Source organism: Festucalex cinctus, chromosome 10 (assembly GCF_051991245.1).
Source record: "Festucalex cinctus isolate MCC-2025b chromosome 10, RoL_Fcin_1.0, whole genome shotgun sequence".
Lineage (NCBI taxonomy): Eukaryota > Metazoa > Chordata > Actinopteri > Syngnathiformes > Syngnathidae > Festucalex > Festucalex cinctus.
The window spans coordinates 3,879,953-3,903,682 of NC_135420.1; the positions used below are offsets into that span (position 1 = coordinate 3,879,953).

The 23,730-nt window shown below is 39.1% G+C and overlaps 3 protein-coding genes across 12 annotated transcripts in view; 2 read left to right on the forward strand and 1 right to left on the reverse strand.

The window, feature by feature from the left end:
• The window catches only part of pomgnt1 (protein O-linked mannose N-acetylglucosaminyltransferase 1 (beta 1,2-)), a 305,595-nt gene extending 303,996 nt beyond the window's left edge, over window positions 1–1,599 (reverse strand). The window contains exons 1-2 of one of the 3 annotated variants that reach the window (XM_077533431.1): window positions 1,456–1,599; window positions 1,113–1,311 (exon numbers count right to left, since the gene is read on the reverse strand). In XM_077533431.1, the coding sequence (XP_077389557.1) occupies window positions 1,113–1,295 (183 nt within the window). In that variant the 5' untranslated portion in view covers window positions 1,296–1,311; window positions 1,456–1,599. The remainder of the gene's footprint in view (window positions 1–1,112; window positions 1,312–1,455) is intronic. The other 2 variants (XM_077533432.1, XM_077533433.1) reach the window with 2 other exon arrangements.
• LOC144026614 (antiviral innate immune response effector IFIT1-like) lies at window positions 522–9,172 on the forward strand. Its single transcript, XM_077533434.1, has 2 exons — window positions 522–561; window positions 7,576–9,172. The coding sequence occupies exon 2, from the start codon at window positions 7,634–7,636 to the stop codon at window positions 8,888–8,890; it is 1,257 nt and encodes a 418-aa protein (XP_077389560.1). The 5' UTR covers window positions 522–561; window positions 7,576–7,633; the 3' UTR covers window positions 8,891–9,172.
• A 5,742-nt stretch (window positions 9,173–14,914) lies between these two features.
• The window catches only part of nek1 (NIMA-related kinase 1), a 120,371-nt gene continuing 111,555 nt past the window's right edge, over window positions 14,915–23,730 (forward strand). For 5 of the 8 annotated variants that reach the window (XM_077533413.1, XM_077533418.1, XM_077533419.1 and 2 more), the window contains exons 1-9: window positions 14,915–15,490; window positions 15,578–15,674; window positions 15,784–15,881; window positions 16,039–16,122; window positions 16,220–16,287; window positions 16,385–16,471; window positions 17,991–18,045; window positions 19,764–19,964; window positions 20,049–20,115. In XM_077533413.1, coding sequence (XP_077389539.1) covers window positions 15,374–15,490; window positions 15,578–15,674; window positions 15,784–15,881; window positions 16,039–16,122; window positions 16,220–16,287; window positions 16,385–16,471; window positions 17,991–18,045; window positions 19,764–19,964; window positions 20,049–20,115 — 874 coding nt within the window. In that variant the 5' untranslated portion in view covers window positions 14,915–15,373. The remainder of the gene's footprint in view (window positions 15,491–15,577; window positions 15,675–15,783; window positions 15,882–16,038; window positions 16,123–16,219; window positions 16,288–16,384; window positions 16,472–17,990; window positions 18,046–19,763; window positions 19,965–20,048; window positions 20,116–23,730) is intronic. The other 3 variants (XM_077533416.1, XM_077533414.1, XM_077533415.1) reach the window with 3 other exon arrangements.

Consider the following 23,730-nt stretch of genomic DNA (forward strand, 5'->3'; position numbering starts at 1 on the left):
TGGTGCTTTTTTTTTTTTTTTATTACAGTGAATGACGCATATTTTCAAAGTTGCAAAATTAGAGAGCGTGAAGAGGAGTCACATAAAACCTTCGATTGTGTGTTTGTTTGTTGTTGTTTTTTAACAAACAAAGAAAAAAATAATTACATCCATGGCCTGTGTCCTTTTGTAATTGTTAACAAGTACTCCCGTTTTTAATAAACATCAAAATACTCCCGTCAATCATATTTTATTTATGAAAAACGTTTTTGTTTTGTTTTTTTAAATCAGCTCGGGCTTCTGTGAATAATACATGCTCTGTATCGGATTTATTTAGACTTTTATTGATGAAAAATATGTGAGTGACATAGGTTGCTCTAACTTCTTTCGTCCATTGATGTCCCAATGTTGCTTTGAGCACCAAAGCGCCTAATATTTTTTTGGGCACATTTTGGAAAAAAAAAAAAAGCCTCAAAGGTTTACAAAGCTTCACCCTCAACACGGTCTCTCTCACTCCGTGTATTTTTGTGAGGATTCACATTATCAAGCATTCACTGAAAGTGCTGAAGCACACGCCAAAAGGTAGGCACTTCCATCAATCATCAATTCCAGTCAATGACAATGTCCACCTCTGCTTTTTTATTTTTTACTTGATTTTCACACGTGCGAACGTAATGTACACTTCACTTATTACAAATGAGCTTCACCTCTTTTATTTGTAACAAGCAAGCCTTGTAATGCCGAAAACAACTTGTGTTCAGTGGAAAAACAAGATGAAAACTTTATGCGTGCACAGTGCATGACTCACGGCAAACTAATCAATTCCCAGCAGCCTACACATTACGGTAAAATATCCTATTCACAGCCAATCTACTATAATCACGGTAAAATAGCCATTCACACCAGGCCAAGTATATATCGCTCCGGCGATTGGCCAAAGGGAGTCGTTCACGGCAAAACAACGCTAGCAGGGGAGTTGATAGTCTCGGCAAAAATAACCATTGAATAGTTTATTCCCAAAACTGTTTTACGGCAGAATCTGCACTTACAAATAACATATATTAGTGACACTAGACGTATATGGCAAGCTTTGTGTAAATATAAGTCGCATATAACAGAAACTTTTGTCTCACCTGACAGAACCGACGAATGGTCCTCTTGTTGAAAAGCTTGTATTTGTAAGTGAGATACAAGCTTCTTTGCTGGCGGGGTATGAATGGTTTAGCTCGGGGATTGGGAGTCCACGTCTCCATTCCGCTGCAAATCTCAGACCGCCTGTCTTCCTCCTCCTTGTCGTCCCGCAGCAAAACAGACATTCAGTCACATCCTCGTCTGCAAATAAAAATAATGCCCGTGATGTTTTTCATAAATGAACTAAACACAAGTGTAACCACCTCCAGACAACGCTGAAAGACAATGCCTAGATTTACACAAACTGCATGCATGTTTTATATTTGAATCAAAAGTTTGCACTACCGTGTGTAACTCGCAATCAGTCCAATACCTAAATTAGGTATAAATCTACTGTATTCCTGCAACATGCGAACGACTGCTTGTGGTCCTGTCGCAGAACCCGTGACGTCACTCAAATGACGCTATCTTTTCTCCACGGCGGAACTCTCTTACTGGCTGAACGCAAACACGTGTACAGTATAGACCCCGCCTGGCCGAGTAGGGTTTTTTTTTTTTTTTGGGCGCTGCAGCCTGGAACCAAGGGTCGGGGTCTCGCTGCAGACCATGCCTGTATCCAAATACACAAGGCTGGGTCCTCCGAAGGCCAAATTTGTCGGCCGAATGACGTCACTCCCGGCGCGACTCGACAAAAAAAAAAAACATGAATGGATTGTCAAGACGCTATCGGTGACTTTGCACGATCAGTGACGCGCATGCGCAGAAGAACCGCCATCTTGGATCGCTGACTACGGGAACTCCACTAGAACAAAATATCTTTATATGCCTGCGCGATAGTGCGCGTTCGTTAAACATGATCCATAAAAAAAAAAAAACCTTAGCTTGTTGATGCATTATAAAGAACCTATTTTAATTCTACAGGGTTTAAAGTCGAACGTTTTACGTTTGACTCCATTACATTCCTAGGGAGTCTTCATTGTTATAATTTACGTTTAGTCTGCAGTATTGTTATTGTCTTTAGAACAATATATGGCCAATATTATAGGATAGGTTTTGAGGGTGGGTGGGGCAGGGGGGCCATTTAAAACACACACACCGCAACTTACTGTAGAGTACAACAATGCAGACTCACTATAATGTAATGTATATGTTTTTGTCAATGTTTATTGCGCCTTTACGAAAATGCACGATCGCGTACGCATATCAAGGTATTTGTTCTAGTGTGTTTGCCGTAGTTGCCGATCCAAGATGGCGGGATCTTCTGCACGTGTGCGTCACCGATCGTGCAGGGTCACCGATAGCGTCTTGACAACACAGGCCATGAGCGAGTGGAGCTCTACCAGAAACATGTGACCTCTTCCGTCTTACTTTTTTGCTAAGCCTAAACGTAACTTTAACTATAACACTAAACATAACCATAATCTTAACTCAAACTAACGTTAAGTAGTATTATTTGTATTTTTGAGTATATTTCGCTGTTTTAACTAAGACGGCTGTTGGCGCTCTCGTCACCGAAAACACGTGACTTTCATTTGAACACCAAAATTGTAGCGCAGCGCCACCGAAAGGCGAACGTAGCGTAATTGCAGTACATCGTGTCTTCACGGTGGTTCGTCAAATCAACTAGTGTGAATGCTTTTAAATCCAGGTTAACAACTTTGCTTTTTTTCTCTCATACCTTTGATTAAGGTTTTTTAAAGTTTTAATTAATCATGTGTTTTTTTCCTTTTAATTATTATATTTATTATTATTTTAAACGTCATAGTGCTAAATGTTTTTAAAGTTTGCTGAATGTTTTAACATTGTCAATGTATGTTCTTTGAGTCAATTTTGCAACCTACTTTTATTTTCTCTACTCCTGTAAATGTTAACTATTGTTTTTGTTGATGCTTATGTGTTGTCTTTCCTTGTGTAAAGCACATTGAGTTGCCTTGTAGCATTCCTGTGATTACAAGAAATAGAAAGTTGGCAAAAGAAATGAGAAGAAATAAGTCAGAAGCTACAAACCTAGTCAGTATAGCTTGTCAACCTCTGACTAAACCAGCGTCTCCAATTACCACTGTGATACTAGCGCTACTAAATACAAGATCACTAGTTAACAAATCATTGTTGATTCCTGACATTATTATGACATATGATCTTGACTTATTTCTCCTCAGTGAAACATGGCTAACAGAAGGTTCCTGCAACACTGTTCTGAATGAGGCAACACCAACAAATTTTAGTTTCATGAACAAATGTCGAAATGGCAAAAAAGGTGGTGGACTTGCTGCCATTTTTAAATCTCTATTTCAGTGTAAAGAAATTTTACTGGGAGGGTTTAATTCATTTGAATATCTTAATCTTTTGGTAAAAGGTGAACCAAGTATCGTCATTGTCATAATTTATAGACCTCCGAAACAAAAAGGCATATTCATGGAGGAATTTGAAGAAATGCTGTCAGTAATTTGTACCGACTATGACTATCTGGTCTTAACTGGAGACTTTAACTTTCATATTGACAACAACTTGGATAAAAATACCAAAGAATTTTGTAATATACTTGATACTTTTGGTCTCTCACAACATGTAAAAGGTCCAACACACAATCAAGGTCACATTCTTGATCTCGTCATCTCTAAAGGTGTTGACATTTTATCTGTTGAGGTGAAAGATCTGGCTATTTCAGATCATTCCTGTGTGTTTTTTTGGATTACAAACAATTCCTGAAGTTCAAACAACTACTGTCTCTATTAAAAAAAGGTACATACATGAGAATACAAGCAACATGTTTATGGAATTAATGGCTGCATCACCAACTGTAAATGCAGAGACCGTTGATGAACTTCTGGATGAATTCACCTCAAAAATCTTAAATGTTTTGGATGCTGTTGCTCCTATTAAAACTAAGACCATTTCATCCCGAACTAAAACACCTTGGAGGTGTGCTACCAACATAATGATTTTGAAATCTAAATGCAGAAAAGCAGAGCGAAAGTGGAGAAAATCTCAACTTCAAGTTCATTTTGACCTGTACAGACAATGTCTTTGTCATTTTAACCAACAGTTAGTAATAGCTAGACAACAACACTTTTCTGAAATTATTAGTAGGAACCTCAACAATACATGCACTCTATTTGCCGTGGTTGACAAACTCACAAATCCCCCAAATCAAACAGCGCCAGAACTCCTCTCAACAGATAAATGCAATGAATTTGCCTGCTACTTTAGTGAAAAAGTACAAGCCATCAGGTCAAACATTGTTACAAACCAGCAAAATAACAAAATGATGCAGCACTTAAAATCACCTCGGAATAATTTAATTACCATGACAGAATTTGACTCAGTGGATCAAAATACTATAGTAAACTTGGTTCAGCAATTGAAACCTTCCACAAGCTATCTTGAGTCAATACCATCTGGCTTTTTCAAAACCATTGTGAAATCTGTTCAAATCGATTTACAGCAAATAATTAACTGCTCACTTCAATCAGGTGTTTTTCCTGAATCTCTGAAAGTAGATCAAGCCCATTCTAAAAACAGAACACTAGATGTCCCCCTGCTAGCAAATTTTAGACCAATCGCAAACCTTCCCTTCGTAACAAAAATAGTTGAAAAAGTGATTTTTAATCAACTCAGCAATTTCTTGAGCTTAAACAGACTTTTGGATAAATTCCAGTCAGGTTTCCGACCTCTTCACAGTACAGAAACAGCTCTGATTAGAGTACTGAACGATATAAGATTGAGCACTGATGCAGGGAAGGTATCAGTGCTCGTCTTGTTGGACCTCAGTGCAGCATTTGGCACAATTGATCATAATATACTGTTGGACAGGCTGGAAACTTGGGTGGGGTTAAATGGAAGTCCTTAAATGGTTCAGGTCCTACTTGGAGGAAAGGAGTTACTTTGTGACCATTGGAAATTTTGAATATGATCGAATGGCCATGACATGTGTAATCCCTCAAGGCTCAGTCCTTGGACCCCTGTTGTTCAGTCTGTATGTTACCTTTGGGTCAAATGCTTCAGAACACCAATGTTGACTATCATAGTTATGCAGATGACACACAACTGTATTTATCAATGTCCCCAAATGACAGCAGTTCTATTAACGTATTGTGTCATTCTCTAGAGCAAATTAACAACTGGATGAACCAAAATTTCCTTCAGCTGAACGAAAACAAAACCGAGCTCGTTGTTTTCCGCAATAAAGAAAAGAGGATTGCAGTTAAAAAACAGCTTGAGTCACTGTCTTTAGAAACTAAAACCAAGTTCGAAATCTTGGGGTACTAATAGACTCAGACCTGACCTTCAGCAATCATATTAAATTCATCACTGAAACAGCCTTTTACCAGCTGAAAAACATATCCAGACTGAAGGACTGCATCCTTCAAGCAGACCGAGAGAAGCTTATCCATGCTTTTATCTCCAGCAGACTAGATTATTGTAACGGTCTTCTGACTGGACTCTCTCAAAAGAACGAGAATGAGACAGTTGCAGCTCATTCAGGACGCTGCAGCTCGAGTTCTGACCAAAACAAAGAGATCAGAACATATTACTCCAGTACTTAAGGATTTACACTGGCTCCCAGTCAGCTGTAGAATAGATTTTAAAGTTCTGCTACTCGTCTATAAATCACTAAATGGTTTGGGTCCTGAATATATCCAAGAAATGCTGATTGAGTGCAAACCCAGCAGGGCTCTGAGATCTACAGACTTGGGCCAACTAGTGGAACCCAGAGTTCGAAGCAAACATGGTGAAGCTGAATTTACCTATTATGCTGCACACAGATTGAATAGGCTTCCAACAGAAGTGAAGTCAGCCCCGAGTGTAAATGCTTTTAAATCCAGGTTAAAAACTTTGCTTTTTTCTTATACCTTTAATTAGGGACTTTTAAACAGCTTTAATTAAGTGTTTTTTATTATTTTAAACTTCCTTATGTTAAATGTTTTAAAGTTTGTTGAATAATGTTTTAAGATTGTTATTGTATGTTCTTTTTAGTAAATTTTGTAACCTATTTTCATTTATTTTTCCTCCTCTGAATGTTCACTACTGTTTCTTGATGCTTATGTGTTGTCTTTCCTTGTGTAAAGCACATTGAGTTGCCTTGTGTATGAAATGTGCTATACAAATAAACTTGCCTTGCCTTGCCTTATGTATGAAATGTGCTATACAAATAAACTTGCCTTGCCTTGCCTTATGTATGAAATGTGCTATACAAATAAACTTGCCTTGCCTTTAAAGGCGTGCACAGAAATGGCCATGTGAAGCTGTCACTGTAAGAATCACACTATTTTTCATCCATCCATCCATTATCTCAACTCAACTCAACTCAAGTTGATTTATATAGCGCTTTCAAACAGCCTGAACTGTCACAAAGCGCTTTACAGAAAGACAAACCCCCCCCCAAACATAACACTAGAGCTGCGAGCAGCTATAATGGGCTCTCGCAACCCGGGCCACGTTGGGGTATTTGCACGTCGGGGTACTGGCAAGTTGGGGTACTGTTTCATAGGAAACCATCTGAATAGTAAACGTTTTTGCCATGCTTTTTAAAGTTTCATGGAAAGGCCAAAAATGATGCAAAATTAACAACATAAAATCAAAATGGATTGGCACATAGCTATAGAATACTTTTTTGTAGATATTACGTTGATAGGTATGCCTCCCAATATTCACACATCGAGCTGAATCATATAATCGGACTTGATAAGAATGTTTAGAGGGCGCTATTAAGCCATTTATTACAAATTGCACAACAAATCTATAAAATATTCATTATCGTGAGAGGTCTGATCTGTGTGCAAAGTTTTGTGAGTTTTCGGCCATGTTTAGACTCTCAAAAAAAAGCATTTTTCTTCTCAAACAATGCATCGCTACAGCAAAGGCGTGCGACAAAATAAAAAAATTCTTTTCATCTTAAATAACTTAAGATGAAACACGCCAAAATGAAGATAGCAACATCCAACATATCTCATTAAAAATGTTTGTCCATCACCATACTGTTGAAGAAGGTACACAAAGTCCAACAACAATCTCCACGTTGAATGTTTTTACTGCACCATAAAAGTTTAACTGATGTTCTCTTGCCGCACCTTCAGCAATAAATTGCACAAAGAGTAAAGGTATCTCGAGAGAAACAAATAGGTCCCAGCTACATGATGGGGTGAATGATTTCTTCTGCCTTTGTGATTAGTGACATTGTAGTATATTTAACATTGTTTGTGCTTAGTGGTGCTGTGTGACCGTCCATCACTCCACTACTTTTGCTGTTTGTTTGCTTGTTTTAAACCCTTTCTATTATGTGGTGGAGGATCTTTACTTAAACTGCTGTGTCTACTTATGTTTAATGTGTAACTGGCCTCAATTCTCTTTTCAATTGTGTTAATTATTTATTTGTTGTCTTTCATTAATGTTCCTTTCTAATTTTTACGTATCATTGTTTCATTCCTTTGTTACACCTTAACACCGGTTCTTGTACTCTTTCAGTGCTGCTCGAACTCCAACAACACTGAAGGCCAAGCTGGAGAGCCTCCAATGTCATTTCATGTGGAACCTGAACACCCAAAGATCCAAACTTTTCCTTCTCAGGGATAAGCTGGAAGACATTGGTACCGTGGAGGGATACAACTGGCTAGGACATATTTACAACTTGCAGGGTTACGTACACTACCAGCTCGGGAGTACAAAAGATGCCCTGTGTTTCTTCAGCAGGGCTGCAGAGGCATTGCGTCAGATACGAAACACTGTCTCAGAGGAGGGCCCTTGGCTGGTGGTGAACTACGGGAACTTGGCTTGGCTGCATTACCAAATGGGAGAACAGACAAAAAGTCAGACTTACCTATCCAAGGTTGATTTTCTTCTGAATGAATATCCTTCATCATGTGAAGAGGAACTCCACCCAGAGATCAGCGCTGAAAAGGCCTGGGCTCTGATGAAATTTGGAAAAGACAATACTCTTCTGGCAGTGCAATATTTTCAGAGAGCCATCAGGATGCAGCCAGATATGACTGAATGGCACTCCAGTCATGTCTTAGCACTAGTGAGTACTTTTAAGCTTTATAAAACCCAACTAGATGCAAACACTTTTGAGAAACTGAAAATAGCTAAGAAACACGACCCGGATAACCTATACCTTGCAGCAATTTACCTAGCAGCTTGTGCTGCTAGAGGAAGAAGAATTGAAGGTGAAGCATGCCAGTTGGCGAAGAAGATTTTGAAAAAGCCTGTCAGCAGCTACAATGGTATTAAACCATTACTTAAATTGTACAGAGTGTATTTATCACTGGATGAAGCTCTTGATTTGGCAGAAGAAGCTCTTGAAAGACACCCAGGAGAACGTTATCTGAAGAGGTGCGCTGCAATCTGCTACAAAAAGAAAATTCTTTTACACAGGCACAGTCCACCGGAACAAATGGTGGTTGACAGGGCAATCAGCCTCTACAGAGAAGTGATTGATCTCTACCATCAATCTTCACTAAAGAGAAAAATAACTCTTGCAAATATATATGTAAAGTCGACTCACAACCAAGCTAAAGCTGATAAGATATTTGAGGAACTACTAGATCAGAGTGAACAGGAACCTGGAGACAGACAGATGCTCTATAACTATTATGCAAAATATTTACACCTCACTCAAAGGCAGAGCTACAAGTCGATAGAATATTACATGAGAGCAGCAGCAATACAGTATCCATCTGTCTATCGTGGAAACAGCATCCAAATTCTGGAAAAAATTAGGGAAAGGAAAAGAAACAGAATGTGTAGAGAAATAGAGGAGTTTTTAGACGACTTACAAGACTGAAACATTTCTTTACAGCATTTAGCACTGGCATTCAACTATAGCAGGGGTGTCCAAACTTTTTAATTTGAGGGGCGCATACAGTAAATCAGAAGGACGCAAGGGCCACATAAAGTTTTGAAGAGAAAATGTGTTTAGTCCTAAAAATTGTACAAATAATTTATTTGTGCTTTTGCATCCATCCACCCATCCATCCATTTTCTTGACCGCTTATTCCTCACAAGGGTCTCGGGGGGTGCTGGAGCCTATCTCAGCTGGATTTAGGCAGTAGGCGGGGTACACCCTGGACTGGTTGCCAGACAATCGCAGGGTACACAGAGACAGACAGCCATCCACACTCACAAGCACACCTAGGGACAATTCGGAGCATCCAATTAACCTGCCATGCATGTCTTTGGGAGGAGACCGGAGTACCTGGAGATGAGCCACGCAGGCACGGGGAGAACATGCAAACTCCACCCAGGAAGGCTGGAGCCTGGACTCGAACCCGAGTCCTCAGTACTGGGAGGCGGACGTGATATCCAGTCATCCACCGTGCCGCCCTGTGCTGTTGCATATTTAGAAAAATGCTACAGTATATATACTGTGATTGGCTGGCAACTAGTCCAGAGTGTTCCCGCTTACTGCCCAAAGCCAGCTGAGATAGGCTCCAGCACCCCCCGCGACCTTTGTGAGGAATAAACGGTGAAGAAAATGGATGGATGGATGGATGGATGGCTAGTGGCTACAGTATATAAACCAGTTTATTTGTAATATGGTAGTAGGGTCATTATAGTTTTGGAATTTTTCATTTTAGTTAGTTTGTATTCATTTTCAGGGTGGTTCTGTTAGTTTTTATTAGTTTAGTTCCTTAAAAAATGCTTAGATTTAGTTTAGTTTTTTAGTTTCAGTATGAGTATTATTATTATTATTTTTAAATGTGTATTACTTGTGCGCAATATTTAAAAAACACCATGGGAGCAACGTCATCTGAAGTTGCTTTTCTATTGGCTGCTGCTAGATGATGTCACTTATGTGTGACATATTTTCAAACGTCATTATTACGGTTTATATCAAAATAAATCTACTAAAAATCACATTTAAAATCATCCCCAAAGGCTCATGCATTAAATAAATTACCAAAGACTAAAACGAAGGAAATGTTTGCTATAATTATAGTTCGTTTTAGTTAGTCTTGTAAACATAAAATGTAGTTTAAAAAAAAAAAAAAGCATTTTCGTTTTTATTTTATTTTGGTAACAATATTGTTTTTTGAATTTTAGTTTTAGTTTTTTCATTAGTTTTAAGTTAACTAAAATAACCTTTAATGGCACCCGTTTCTTGATACCCTCCCTTCTTACTTTGACCATCTCCAAACATTTTTGCTTTGTTTATTTTATTTGAACTGAGTCAATGCCATTTTTTGCATATGTCGCGGGCCACTGAAAAATGGAAGGCAAAAATGGCCCCCGGGCCGGAGTTTGGACACCACTTCTTAACAGCATTTAGCACTGGCATTCAACTATAGCAACAGACTCACCAGAAATATGTAATTTTCTTCTAAAAAAATGTGTTTTTATGTGACAGTTTTTTTTTTTTTAACTTATAGCCAGGTTTTCTTATCATGTCTTTACGTGTTTCGTTTTCTTTGACATTAGTGACTATTTAATTTTAAGTGGCGAAAGATCTATGTATTGTAATATTTCTAGCACTTTGTGTACTGTGTTAAGTGTGGGCCTGTTAAAAATTTCAAATGAAAGCGCAAATGGCCATTTATCTTGAATGTTAGCTCAAGTCAGAGTCTGTGTGAGTATCTGCGTGGAGCCACTGTGCATGAGTTATAGCCGATAACAGCTCCTGAATGAAGGTGCATTCTACTTGTATAGCTCATCATAATAAATTGACTGAAGCGCATCAGCAATTGTGTCATGCTTGAACACATAGGGCATTAACACTATGTTTGTCAGGTGTGTGTAGATAATGTACCATTGTATTGTACATACATTCTAAGTTGTTTCCATGGAATCTAGCATTTGTATTTATTTTTAACATGAGGCTTGTATGGAAAAACGCTACAATGACAAGCTGTAATCTTTCCTACTTCAACAATTGACCGTTTTGTGTGGGTCACGTAGAATCAGTGGTTTCAACAAATGTCACCTCGGGACAAAATAACCTTTAATATATAGAATGTAGAGTCATAATTACATAAGTAAATATTTGCATTAAAAACAGTATGAAACAATCCAGGATCACATGTGATTTTTACTACCTGTCTGACTGTGACCCACCCATATGTCCATGACTCACTTTTGAGTCCCTAGCTGTGAATCACTGCTGTAGACAGTAAGATGTTAATTTAAATATATATATATATATATATATATATATATATATATATATATATATATATATATATATATATATATATATATATATATATATATATATATAATTAGGCTACCCGACATGCTGTATCCCTTTTAACTGGGTTAATCACACACAACTTGTTGAATAGTTTTGATTGGGCCTTTGTCTAATGTTGACGTCTCATTTGGAAGGTTCGACTCGACGTCTTTCACCTGCACAATTCCATTCAGGTGTGCCTTTTTCTTTGAGCTGCACGCAAATGTGACGTCTCTGTTAAAATATTATAGTGTAGGCAAGGCAAGGCAAGGCAAGTTTATTTGTATAGCACATTTCATACACAAGGCAACTCAATGTGCTTTACACGAGGAAAGACAACACATAAGCATCAAGAAACAGTAGTTAACATTCAGAGGAAGAAAAATAAATGAAAATAGGTTACAAACTAACAATCTTAAAACATTATTCAACAAACTTTAAAGAATTTAACATAAGGAAGTTTAAAATGATAATGATAAAAATAAAAATAAAAATAAAAAATAAAAATAAAAATTAAAAAAACACTTAATTAAAGCTGTTTAAAAGTCCCTAATCAAAGGTATAAGAAAAAAGCAAAGTTTTTAACCTGGATTTGAAAGCATTTACACTCGGGGCTGACTTCACTTCTGTTGGTAGCCTATTCCATCTGTATGCAGCATAATAGCTAAATTCAGCTTCACCATGTTTGCTTCGAACTCTGGGTTCCACTAGTTGGCCCAAGTCTGTAGATCTCAGAGCCCTGCTGGGTTTGCACTCAATCAGCATTTCTTGGATATATTCAGGACCCAAACCATTTAGTGATTTATAGACGAGTAGCAGAACTTTAAAATCTATTCTACAGCTGACTGGGAGCCAGTGTAAATCCTTAAGTACTGGAGTAATATGTTCTGATCTCTTTGTTTTGGTCAGAACTCGAGCTGCAGCGTCCTGAATGAGCTGCAACTGTCTCATTCTCGTTCTTTTGAGAGAGTCCAGTCAGAAGACCGTTACAGTAATCTAGTCTGCTGGAGATAAAAGCATGGATAAGCTTCTCTTGGTCTGCTTGAAGCATGCAGTCCTTCAGTCTGGATATGTTTTTCAGCTGGTAAAAGGCTGTTTTAGTGATAAATTTAATATGATTACTGAAGGTCAGATCTGAGTCTATTAATACCCCAAGATTTCGAACTTGGTCTTTAGTTTCTAAAGACAGTGACTCAAGCTGTTTTTTAACAGCAATCCTCTTTTCTTTATTGCCGAAAACAATGAGCTCCGTTTTGTTTTCGTTCAGTGTAGTGATTAGAACATAATTCACCCACGGAACGTTGGGACGAAGGGGGAGTTTGTTGGGATGAAAGGATGAAAGGATGAAAGGATAAAAGAACAAAATGTTGGTAGGTCTGTGAGCCTCGCGCAGAGTGAGTTGTTGTTGCTGTTAAACGATGAGAAGCTGATATCAATAAACCGCCGGTCTTTGGCTCCGGATTTCAACACTCTGCCTCCGACTCCCGTCACTGCTCGCTACATTGGTGACCCCGACATCCGCCTCGTTGACGTTTCCGAGGCTGAGAATTTGATCGAATTGAGCGACATGGCGAACTCCGCTGGTCTCAAGTTACCGGAGTTTTGGGAGTCGGCCGCGGCGACGTGGTTTGTACAAGCTGAAGCTCAGTTTGCCATCCGTGGAATTACGGACGATTCCACGCGCTACTACCACGTCGGGGCCGCGCTCGGGAGCTCCACGGCGGCCAGAGCTACGGCGCTAGCGAACACTACCATCTCCGAGCCACGTGCTCTGGCGGAGGAAGCTGACCGCTTTTTCCTGGCCACCCAGCGTCACAACCACGAGGTCTTGGCCTCTGTACGCACCTTTCCGGTCCCGGCGGCCGCAACGGCACCTCATAAGGTACGTGCTGCCGTGGATGGCCGATCAGCCCCTGGCTTATGCTATTTTCACGCACGTTTTGGTACCAAGGCGAAGAGGTGCCGCGCCCCTTGCTCCTTTGTTGCGTCGGGAAACGGCGACGCCTCCACTCAGTTGCAGCTGTGAGTGGGGGCGCAGAGTGCCGGCTGCTGTTTATCATGGACACCCTCTCCAGACTCAAGTTCCTCTGTGACTCCGGCGCCCGCAGAAGCGTGTTGCCTGCCTCGGCTGAAGATGCTGCCGGGGCCACTCACGGCCCGCACCTGTCAGCGGCCAACGATGCACCGATCCGGACCTACGGCACTAAGACAGAATGTGTCTTTGGTGTGCCCTCCATCCAATACCTCGGCCACCTCATCAACGAGGACGGCGCCACCCCGCTCCCGGCAAAAGTGGAAGCTGTTGCCGCTTTTCCTCGACCCCGGACGGCCCAGGGTCTTCGGGAGTTCCTCGGGATGGTGACTTTTTACCACAGGTTCTTCCGCCTCTTCCGCTTCATCCTGGAGGGCCGTGAGTTCACGGTCTTCGTCGATCACATGCCGCTCGCCTTCTCCATGTCGAAGTTGTCCGAGCCGTGGTCCGCGCGGCAACAGCGACAGTTGTCGTTCATATCTGGATACACCACGGACATCCGACATATCGCTGGCAAGGACGACGTCGTCGCGGATTGTCTGTCCAGGGCAGCCGTCAACACGGTACAGCTGGGCTTCGACTTTTCCCGGATGGCGGCCGACCAGGCTTCCGACCGTGACACCCAGTCGCTTCGGGGCTCCGACACCGGGTTGCAAGTTAAACCGGCTCATGTTGACCTGGCCGAACCCTTGGACGTGCCCCGCGCCCCCGCCGCGGCCGCCCCCCTGGGCTGCGCCTTGTGGACCGTCTGGGGTCCCTTCCAGTTGTTCCTGCATCCCCGCCAGTTGGTGCGCGGGACTGTTCTGGTGTTTCTGCTGTGTCCCTCCCGCCCTCGCTCCCTGGGTCCTGTACCCGCAGGGGTCGGGCAGTTTTGCCGCCCCGTCATCCGGAGTTTGATTGTGGGTGAATTCTGGGGGGGCTTGTGTAGTGATTAGAACATAATTCACCCACGGAACGTTGGGACGAAGGGGGAGTTTGTTGGGATGAAAGGATGAAAGGATGAAAGGATAAAAGAACAAAATGTTGGTAGGTCTGTGAGCCTCGCGCAGAGTGAGTTGTTGTTGCTGTTAAACGATGAGAAGCTGATATCAATAAACCGCCGGTCTTTGGCTCCGGACTTCAACACTCTGCCTCCGACTCCCGTCACTGCTCGCTACAATAGCACCAATATTATCATCAATACAAAACTACAACAAATCATAATATTAATTTAACAGATTCATGTCTCATGGATATCAAGTAAGTTTACGGTAACTAGATTTTTTTTTTAAATATATATATACCCACTCACACACGTGGTCTACTTCTTGTAGGCCACATACATGGGCCTCTCCCAGGTGGATGGTCGAACCCACGCCAACCGGCACCAAAGGAAAGTGACGGTTCCACTCCTCCACCTGGAGCCCATTACGGTACCTAGATTGGGAATATGAATTTTTTTTTTAGCCGGCGTTTGGTTGCTATGGAGAGCCTCCACACAAAAACGGCCATGTTGTGTGGGTGGGAACTACTGTTGTCAAAATGACGGACAGACGTGTGAACCAGTAGAATAACGCCAAAATTGACCATGGCCAATGAGAATAAAGTTATTGATAGACTGCTAGCGCTAGGTAGAATTCAAGTGTTGCAGCGCAACAAAAAGAGACGATGTAAGCTCGATAGAATAGGTAATGGTAAGATAAATATGACTTACATAACTACATTTTGACATCGTTCATAGTTCAAACGTATTTGTAGATTTTATACGGTTGTGTTCGTGTGCTGGGGTTTAATTGGGCTAATTCCGCCATCCTCGTGTTGCTAAATTGTAAGCTTAACATTAGCTGTTTTGCTATCACTTAGGAATTCTTGTTTGCGTTACATAAATGGACGTAATTGTGTGTTTGCAGAGCGAAATATGACCAAATTCAGATTCGCAGCACTGAGCCAATCTTATTCGAAGGTGTAGCTCTGTGCTAACAGCGTTTTTCTTCTTGATATATTTGGGAAATATTCTCAAGTTTATTATCTTGAGTCCCCCCCCCTTCGCTCCAGACCCAGAATGACATACCACTCATTTCATTATTAATATGGACAAGTATGAAAAGGTGAAGAAAATTGGGGAAGGTTCATTTGGGAAGGCTGTCCTTGTCAAAGCCAAAAAGGATGGCCATCAATATGTCATCAAGGAGGTCAGCATATCTGGGGTAAGACATGCAGTTCATCAAGTTTCCCCATTACATGTAAACATACATTTTACTGCTTTAATATTGACCCATAATGTACATTATCAGATGTCGGCTAAAGAGAGACAAGAATCTCGGAAAGAAGTGGCAGTTCTTGCAAATATGAGTCATCCAAACATTGTCCAGTATAAGGAGTCTTTTGAAGGTATGCTTGAGTAGATATGCTCTCTGCAAACGTGAAAGAATGTATCATCAATTAAAACGATGTTATTAAAATAAATAAATGTTTTTCCTGATGCCATATGACATTGTAGAGGGTGGCTGTCTCTATATTGTTATGGACTACTGTGAGGGTGGTGATCTATTTAAGAAGATTAATTCTCAGAAAGGAATGCTTTTCACAGAGGAACAGGTGAGTTGCATAATCTGAAAATTCATCATGAACTTTCAGGGCAGATGATTATTTTTTTTTCTTTCTACCGCATGAAAGTGTGCAAAATGCGATGGAAAATGGGCATTGGAAAATGTGACTTTCAATGCATTGATTCTCAAAATTTCTTCCCTTCTAGATCCTAGATTGGTTTGTGCAGATTTGCTTAGCACTAAAGCATGTCCATGATAGAAAAATCCTTCATAGGGACCTCAAATCACAGGTGCTATGTACCACAGAAATATACTTTTCTTTGACCTTTTTTATTCTCCATCGACTCTATTAAATATTATAATTGTATTTATGCTGTCTTTTTATAGAACATATTTTTAACAAAAGATGGGACTGTGCAACTTGGGGACTTTGGGATTGCAAGGGTGCTAAACAGGTACAAGAGCATTCTAGAAAAATGAAGCCGTTATTTAGGATTCATAAAGCATGTTCAAGTCTGTTTTTCTTTCCCCCAATTTTTTTTTTTTTCCCAGCACGGTGGAACTTGCAAGAACATGCATTGGAACCCCCTATTACCTTTCACCAGAGATCTGTGAAAATAAACCGTACAACAACAAAAGGTAATGGATCACTACTGCATGTTTTTTGTCTTTGTCAGTCACAGTAACATATTTGTTTTTTGCACTGACTGGAATTCCTGCAAGATAAGGTTTTGAATGTGAATTGGTTTGTAAACCCTTCTCCAAATGTTGTGGAACAGTGAATAAATCCCTTTATTTTTGTCTTGGACGGAACTACTGCTGGGCGATATGGCGATATATATCGCCATCACAATAGAAACATGTTTATCGTGCCCTTTCTTACCTGTCATCTCTATCGTCATTTACACTCTTTTTAGACAAAGATATCTATACTGTATGCAGTATTAGAACGCTACAGTATTATTTTTGTCATTATGCATGCACTTGATGTATTAAGTGTCAAACAAGAGAAAGAAACGACTTTTGCAGAACAACTTACGTCCCCGTAACATTTATATCATTTAGTTTTACTTTGCGGCATCCTTTATAACAGCAGCTTGCCTGCATTTGAGATATCACGCAGCTTTACGTTAACATGTGCGCAGTTACGCGCACAATCTCACGCACGCGCAAGTCAGGCGATGGAGGAGGAAGAAAGCAAAGGAGCGGCCCTCGAAATGAAACAAATTGCATTTTAACTCCACAGAGAGGCAATTTTTCCGGGGGGGGGAGGCGGTACATCTATTGTTTGTTTCATTTTGCTTTCACAGTCTGACAAGGAGCATAAAACAGTACCGTAATATACAAGTTGTGCCACAGGAACATTCCAACACCCGACACGAACACAAAAAAACTATTTTATCACCTTGAGCACATGACTATCCTACAGATGCGAGTCAACAAAGATAATATACGTGAATCCGGAACAAAACTCAAGAAGAGAAACCAAAGTCAGCAGAACATACAGGAGTCCTTTGCGCGTGTCACCCTGTATGGCAGAAACGCTTCGCTGGAAAAAATAAATAAATAACAGAGGTGATAGCGCGTTTGATTGCAGATTCTGTAAAACAGAATGTTTGTGTTTATTTTGATATAACTGCATTTGCCAAATGCAAATAATGATAAGTACTGTTCTACTACTCTAGCTGCACTACATAGTTACATATATAAGAAAGTTGAAACTTTGCACTTTGAAAAATATTTTTTGTTGCTGCATTTAATTTATGACTGAAAATGTCTGAACTTTATTTTTTATGCCTTATAAAAATGTGTAGGCTACTGTGCCTCCTTTGTTTACATTTATTATTTTATATTGCAGCACTACTGGATTCATTTGTGACATTCATTAATGTTACTTACAAATATAGTGTGAAAATGTAAGCAAAGTATGTTTTTCATGGAAGAACTGCAAATATATCTATATCGTGGTATATCGTTATCGTGATATAAAATGACCCATATCATGATAGATTTTTTTTTCCCATATTGCCCAGCACTAGACGGAACATTTCATAGATTGAGCTGGTGTATTACTGAATGCATGTAAATCTACCTTGTATATGTTATTAGTACTGCCTTTGTATCATCCTTATCCTCCCTCTTTTTCCTTCCTCTACAGTGATATTTGGGCTCTGGGATGTGTCCTATATGAAATGTGCACCCTTAAGCATGCTGTAAGTATTCTGACAGTAAGAGTATTTTCCAATTCATTCAGTGTTGAGCTACACACGTGGACCCTACTTGCCAACTTTGGGTTGTGAAAAATATTCAGATTTTTTTTTTTTTTTTTATCTGCCTATTGGTCCAAGGTTTCTTTGACTGGGGAGGGGTACGGATGTCGGGCATCCGCCGAATACATTTTATCAACGGGGCAGGCGGCCAATTGACATCAAGTGATTACGATTCGTCATTCATCTCTGTGAGAAGGAAGTGTGCACTGTGGCCGGTGACATGCGCCGATTTAATATTTAGTGACTGGCTGTCAGCATCAAAGTGTGCAGAGTCAAACTCAGCTGCCTTTGAAAAGTAGTCAGATGGCTCTCGCTGTTAGCCGCTAGCTCTGTTAGCTGCTTCCGTTGTTAGGTAACGCTAAAAGCTAACAAAAGTACAATGCAATGTCAAAGTAATGAACTTGCTTTAAAAAAAATAAAATAAAACGCCCTTAACTGGCTATTGAATGTGATTTCAGGACAAAGTTGTGTTGTTGACTTCGGTTGCAATCATTTGTAACTGCAATATGAACACTCCAAACTCACACTGCTGGGAGCAACTTCAAAATAAAAGCATTCTAAGAAGGGGTTTAACGATTCACAGAAGTCATAGTTCGGTGCGTACCTCGGTTTTGGGGTCACAGTTCGATACAACACAAAAAAAAAAAGTCCAAAAAGCTGAATTTGTGGTTTCTTTTCATGTATTTTTAGCAGACAGTAGTGCAGGTAACAAGCCAGCCTGAGCGGCACTGTTTCAAACAGCAGCCACTAAGTCACACCCCCTGCTCTTCCCATTGGGGGTGGGTTGAGATGACGCAAAAAAAAAGAGTCGACACTGCCATCTAATGGCCATAGTTATTCGTTACAGTACAGGATCAGTTTAAAACTGAGACCACCGCTGGCCAAGGCTTTACTCTGAAAATTCCCATTAAAAGCATAGTTTTTGGGAATTCCCGTCGGTGGCGCTATGCGGTCTGTTTGTAGGGTTCGGGAATTGCCGAACCTGGCAGACAAAGAGTTAATGAACTCCTCCCACTAATTGTGTACGATTGACTTGAATCTGTGGGTATTTCATTTAGATGTTCCCGATGAAAAGTTAAAAGAAAACCTATTATTTCATTGACTGCAGGTGGTGTGTAGGATTTAGGACCCTTTATAGCTGCTCACAGCTCCAGTTTTTTGTTTTTTTGTTTTTTGTTTTAAATCACATTTTTCAAATTCAAGTTATTTCTATGACCACTGTGTAGTTTTCATTCATTAACAGAGGGAGGTACCAACAATGTTGTCCACGTGTGTATAGATCCCTTCAAAGTTTGTAAACAATGTGACTCAATGTAAAGGGCGGGGCCTAGCTGGAGGCAAAAACACCTCAGTAGCGTGTGGTTCTAACACCGGCCAGCATATTTTCACAGAAAGTTCACGTCGGAAAGGACGTGGAAAACGGCCATTTGAGTTAATATTTGAGTAAACTGATAATAATAGAATAGAATAAACAGACAACCAGCGTTGTTTACTTCTAGCTGCACTTCGTTGCCTCCAGCGGTTGTTTTTGCCTCCATTAAACACTGTGACGTCATCATGACGTAGGCCATGCAGGGTCCATTTCACAGAGTGTGAGGGGAAAGTGGATAAAAGCTATGAAACAAATTTGTAACACCGTTATGAAATGTGCATCTGTCCAGTTTGAGGCTGGAAATATGAAGAACCTCGTCTTGAAGATCATCCGTGGCTCATATCATCCCGTGTCTGTTCACTACTCCCAAGAACTGCGATCTCTTTTGGCACAACTTTTTAAACACAACCCCAGAGAAAGACCTTCAGTCAGCAGCATACTGGACAAACCTTTCCTCTCGTGCAGGATCCAAAGGTTCCTTACACCAAAGGTAAATAAATCCACAGCCAATTAAGTCTCGATTCATATGTTTGACTGTTTTCAGGTCCAAAAGCTTTATTCTTCTTTCATTTAGGTCATTGCTCAGGAATTTCACCATGCCCTTATTCAGAAACAGCATAAAGTGCACCAGGGGTCCATAGGTAAGCATACCTAATAGTAGTAGGGCTGCATTTTTCTTTTTAATTTAACACGCATTTTGAAGTTTGAAGTTTATTGAACATATGTGTATATATATATATATATGTATATGTATATATATATGTGTATGTATATATATATATATGTATATATATGTATATATATATATATATATATATATATATATATATATATATATATATATATATATATATATATATATATATATATATATATATAACAAAGAAAGTTTAAAAGTAAAAGAAACATCCAATAAATGTCAATTTATATGTTCAAGGGAGTAGGAAGAAGTTGAAAACTTATCCAGTCCTACCCCTTATTCTTCATATCCTATTACTTATTTACAATAGATTACATTTTAATAAATGAAAATATATAATCCTACTCATATAGCGTATGCAAATAAAATTAATAGTAATACAATAGTAATACATCAACACACTCATGTATACAAATCTCATTACACTCATATTGATACATCAAAGAAAAGTAAGTAAATAAATAAATCATTTCTACAATTTTCTTAACTCATGTCTGATTTAAATAATAATATTGAACTTTGCTTTTAAACATTTTTTTAAATTCAACAAGTGAATTACATCTTTTCAGGTTAGTTCCCAAGTTATTCCACAAATTAACTCCTTTAAAATGTCACAACCAGTGACTTTTTAAATGTTATGATTGAAAAACAAAAGGTCAGTAAAAATGTGCTTTTTAAATTATGTATATTTAAAAAATGCTTTGTTATTTACATAAATGCTTATATATAATAAATTTTAAATGTGTATTTAGTTATTGTTGTGGAATTTTCCGCAGTTAGGTGAGATGAAAGAAATGGTCTGGAAAACTATTTGTCTTTTGGGTTTCTTTATATTTGAAGCTTCAAATATACCGATAAACAAGTCTAACACAGTAAGAATCATGGGAAGATTCTTTATGATGCCTGGTTTGGTTTTTGGGAGGAGAAATGGGGGATCAGCTATTGGCAGGAAGGCAAGTTTAACGGAGACACACCTTTGCTTAATATTTGTTTTTGTTTTGGGTTTTTTGTACACACTTGTACCCCTTATTTCAAAAGGACAGTGTCTAATTTCAAACAACTTTTGAGTACTGTGGCAGAGTAGATTATTGTATACTTTGTACATTATTTGTGCTATTTTAAACTCAACCAAGTCATAAAATTTCATTATATTTAATTTAATAAATAGTGGATGTGTTGATTCTGTATATTTTGATCAATTAATAATCCTTATGGCTCTTTTTTGCAATTTAAAAACAGGGTCGGTATTTGTTTTAAATGCATTTCCCCAAATTTCCACACAATAGGTCAAGTATGTTAATAATAATGTAATCATAATCATCAATTATCATCTATTATATAATAGGGGTGTGAATTGCCTAGTACCTGACGATTCGATTCGTATCACGATTCACAGGTTACGATTCGATTCGATACCGATTAATCCCGATACGAATTTATAAGTCGATTTTTTTTCATTCAAATTTAGAAAATACTAATCAGTAAGCTTGTAGAGTGTAAGATTTATATGAAAATGTATTATTTATTTATCTGAAATTTCAGTCTTATCGAGGTTGTAATCTGTTTCATGTTTGAACAGCATTAAAATAAAATATTAAGGCTTAATGTTCCGTTCATATAACATTCTTCCATGCTCAAGGTGTGAATCCTAACCCGAAGTCAGACGTTTTGTTGAATATTTTTCCATTAAAAATGGAAGTTTAAAAATCGATTCACACAAAAAAAAAAAAAAAAAAAGGCAATGATGATAAGATGTTGAATCGGTAAGACTACCGAATGAACAATTCTGAGCTCTTTAAAAAAAAAAAAAAAATAATAATAATAATTGATTCAGCCGCCTATTGAATCGATTCGAGAATTGCGCAATGTAGTATCGCGATATATTGCCGAACACCCCTTTTAACACCCCTATTATATAATGTATATAGTGAATTCATGTTCAGGACCTCCTCGGTTTTATAGAATATCCCAATGATTTTTGACATTTTCCTTTTAACATTTTCTATGTGTGGTTTCCAACATAATTTATCATCAATAACTACTCCAAGGAATTTATTTTCATACACCCTTTCTATTTCAATTAAATTCACCATAATTTTGACTTGATGAGTGATTGGTCTAGTGCCAAAAACTATGAACTTGGTTTTATTTAAATTTAATGAGAATTTGTTCATGTCAAACCAATTTTTTATTGTATTTAATTCATACTCCACAGTAGTCAGAAGCTGCTTCAAGTTGTCTCCAGAAGAGAGTTGTATCATCCGCAAACAAGACACTCTTGAATTTTTCGAGACACAACAGATATCATTCATATACAATATAAATAATTTAGGGCCCAGCACAGACCCCTGAGGAACTCCATGAGTAATCTTCAATTGTTTTGAATGGATATCCATGTCTGAAATGAAAGTTGGGGGTGACAAAAAAAAATAAAAATTCCCCACCGAGGCAAGTTGACCCGGTGAGCTAACGGAGCTCGCTGCAAATCAGAACACATGTGTTTGACCATGTCAGTATAACGCATTTCCTCGTATGATAGTCACTTGGTATACTTAATATCCGTTTACATAATAGCCACGGACACATGTGCAATGTACAGTCGGCGGTGGCTTTGAACGTGCGACCTGCTGCTTACTGTACATGCACTCTCCCAACTGCGCCACTGAGCAGTATCAGAAAGCCGGTCATAATGGTCTGTTGTATGTATGGAAGTGGGCGTGGAAAGTGGGACTTAGAAAAAAATCAGTGTCAGTCCCATTAAAAACAAATGGGGAAAAGTTGATCTTTAACATTAAATTATGCGAGTACTGTAAGTAATATGGAGTCAAACGATAAATACCCCGAAAGGCGTGAATTTTGTCAGCAAGTTGAATTTTGAACGGTGTAAATCGGAAGTATTATGTAGGAGTAGTTTTATTGCAAAAAATGTTGAGAATAAAATGCTATAATAATAATAATAACTAGACTAAGCAATTTCTGAAGAAATTGCGTGGGATGCTGAAAGCCGAATGCTAATAGCTAAATGCTAAGCTGACTGCTAATAGCAGAATGCTAATGAAGGAACTTGTTGTATTATGACTAAACTGAGGAAAAAAAAAAAAAAAGTTGCTCCATCCGAAGTTTGAACCAGCGAACCATTTGTAGGGCTGTCTTTGCTATTCACCTGGCTCCAGCTCTTAACTCCGTGAGCCACTGGACCTGTGAGCAGCCGGGCGAATTGGCGTATTTGTAATTTAAAGTGTCACCTGACGCTGAAAGTCATCAGCGCTGATTTGGGACACGTGTTTGATTATGCCAGTATAACGCATTTCCTGGTATGATAGTCAGTTGGTATACTTAATATCCGTTTATGTAATTGCCACGGACATATGTGCAATGTACAGTCGGCAGTGGGCTTTGAACCTGCGACCTCCTGCTTACTGTACATGCACTCTCCCAACTGCGCCACTGAGCAGTATCAGAAAGCCAGTCAATATGGTCTGTTGTATGTATGGAAGTGGGCGTGGAAAATGGAACTTAGAAAAAATTCAGTGTCAGTCCCATTAAAACTGAATGG

Excerpts from the sequence above, each read along its gene's own strand:
- LOC144026614 (XM_077533434.1), top strand. The coding sequence starts at position 7,634 with ATGTGGAACCTGAACACCCAAAGATCCAAACTTTTCCTTCTCAGGGAT.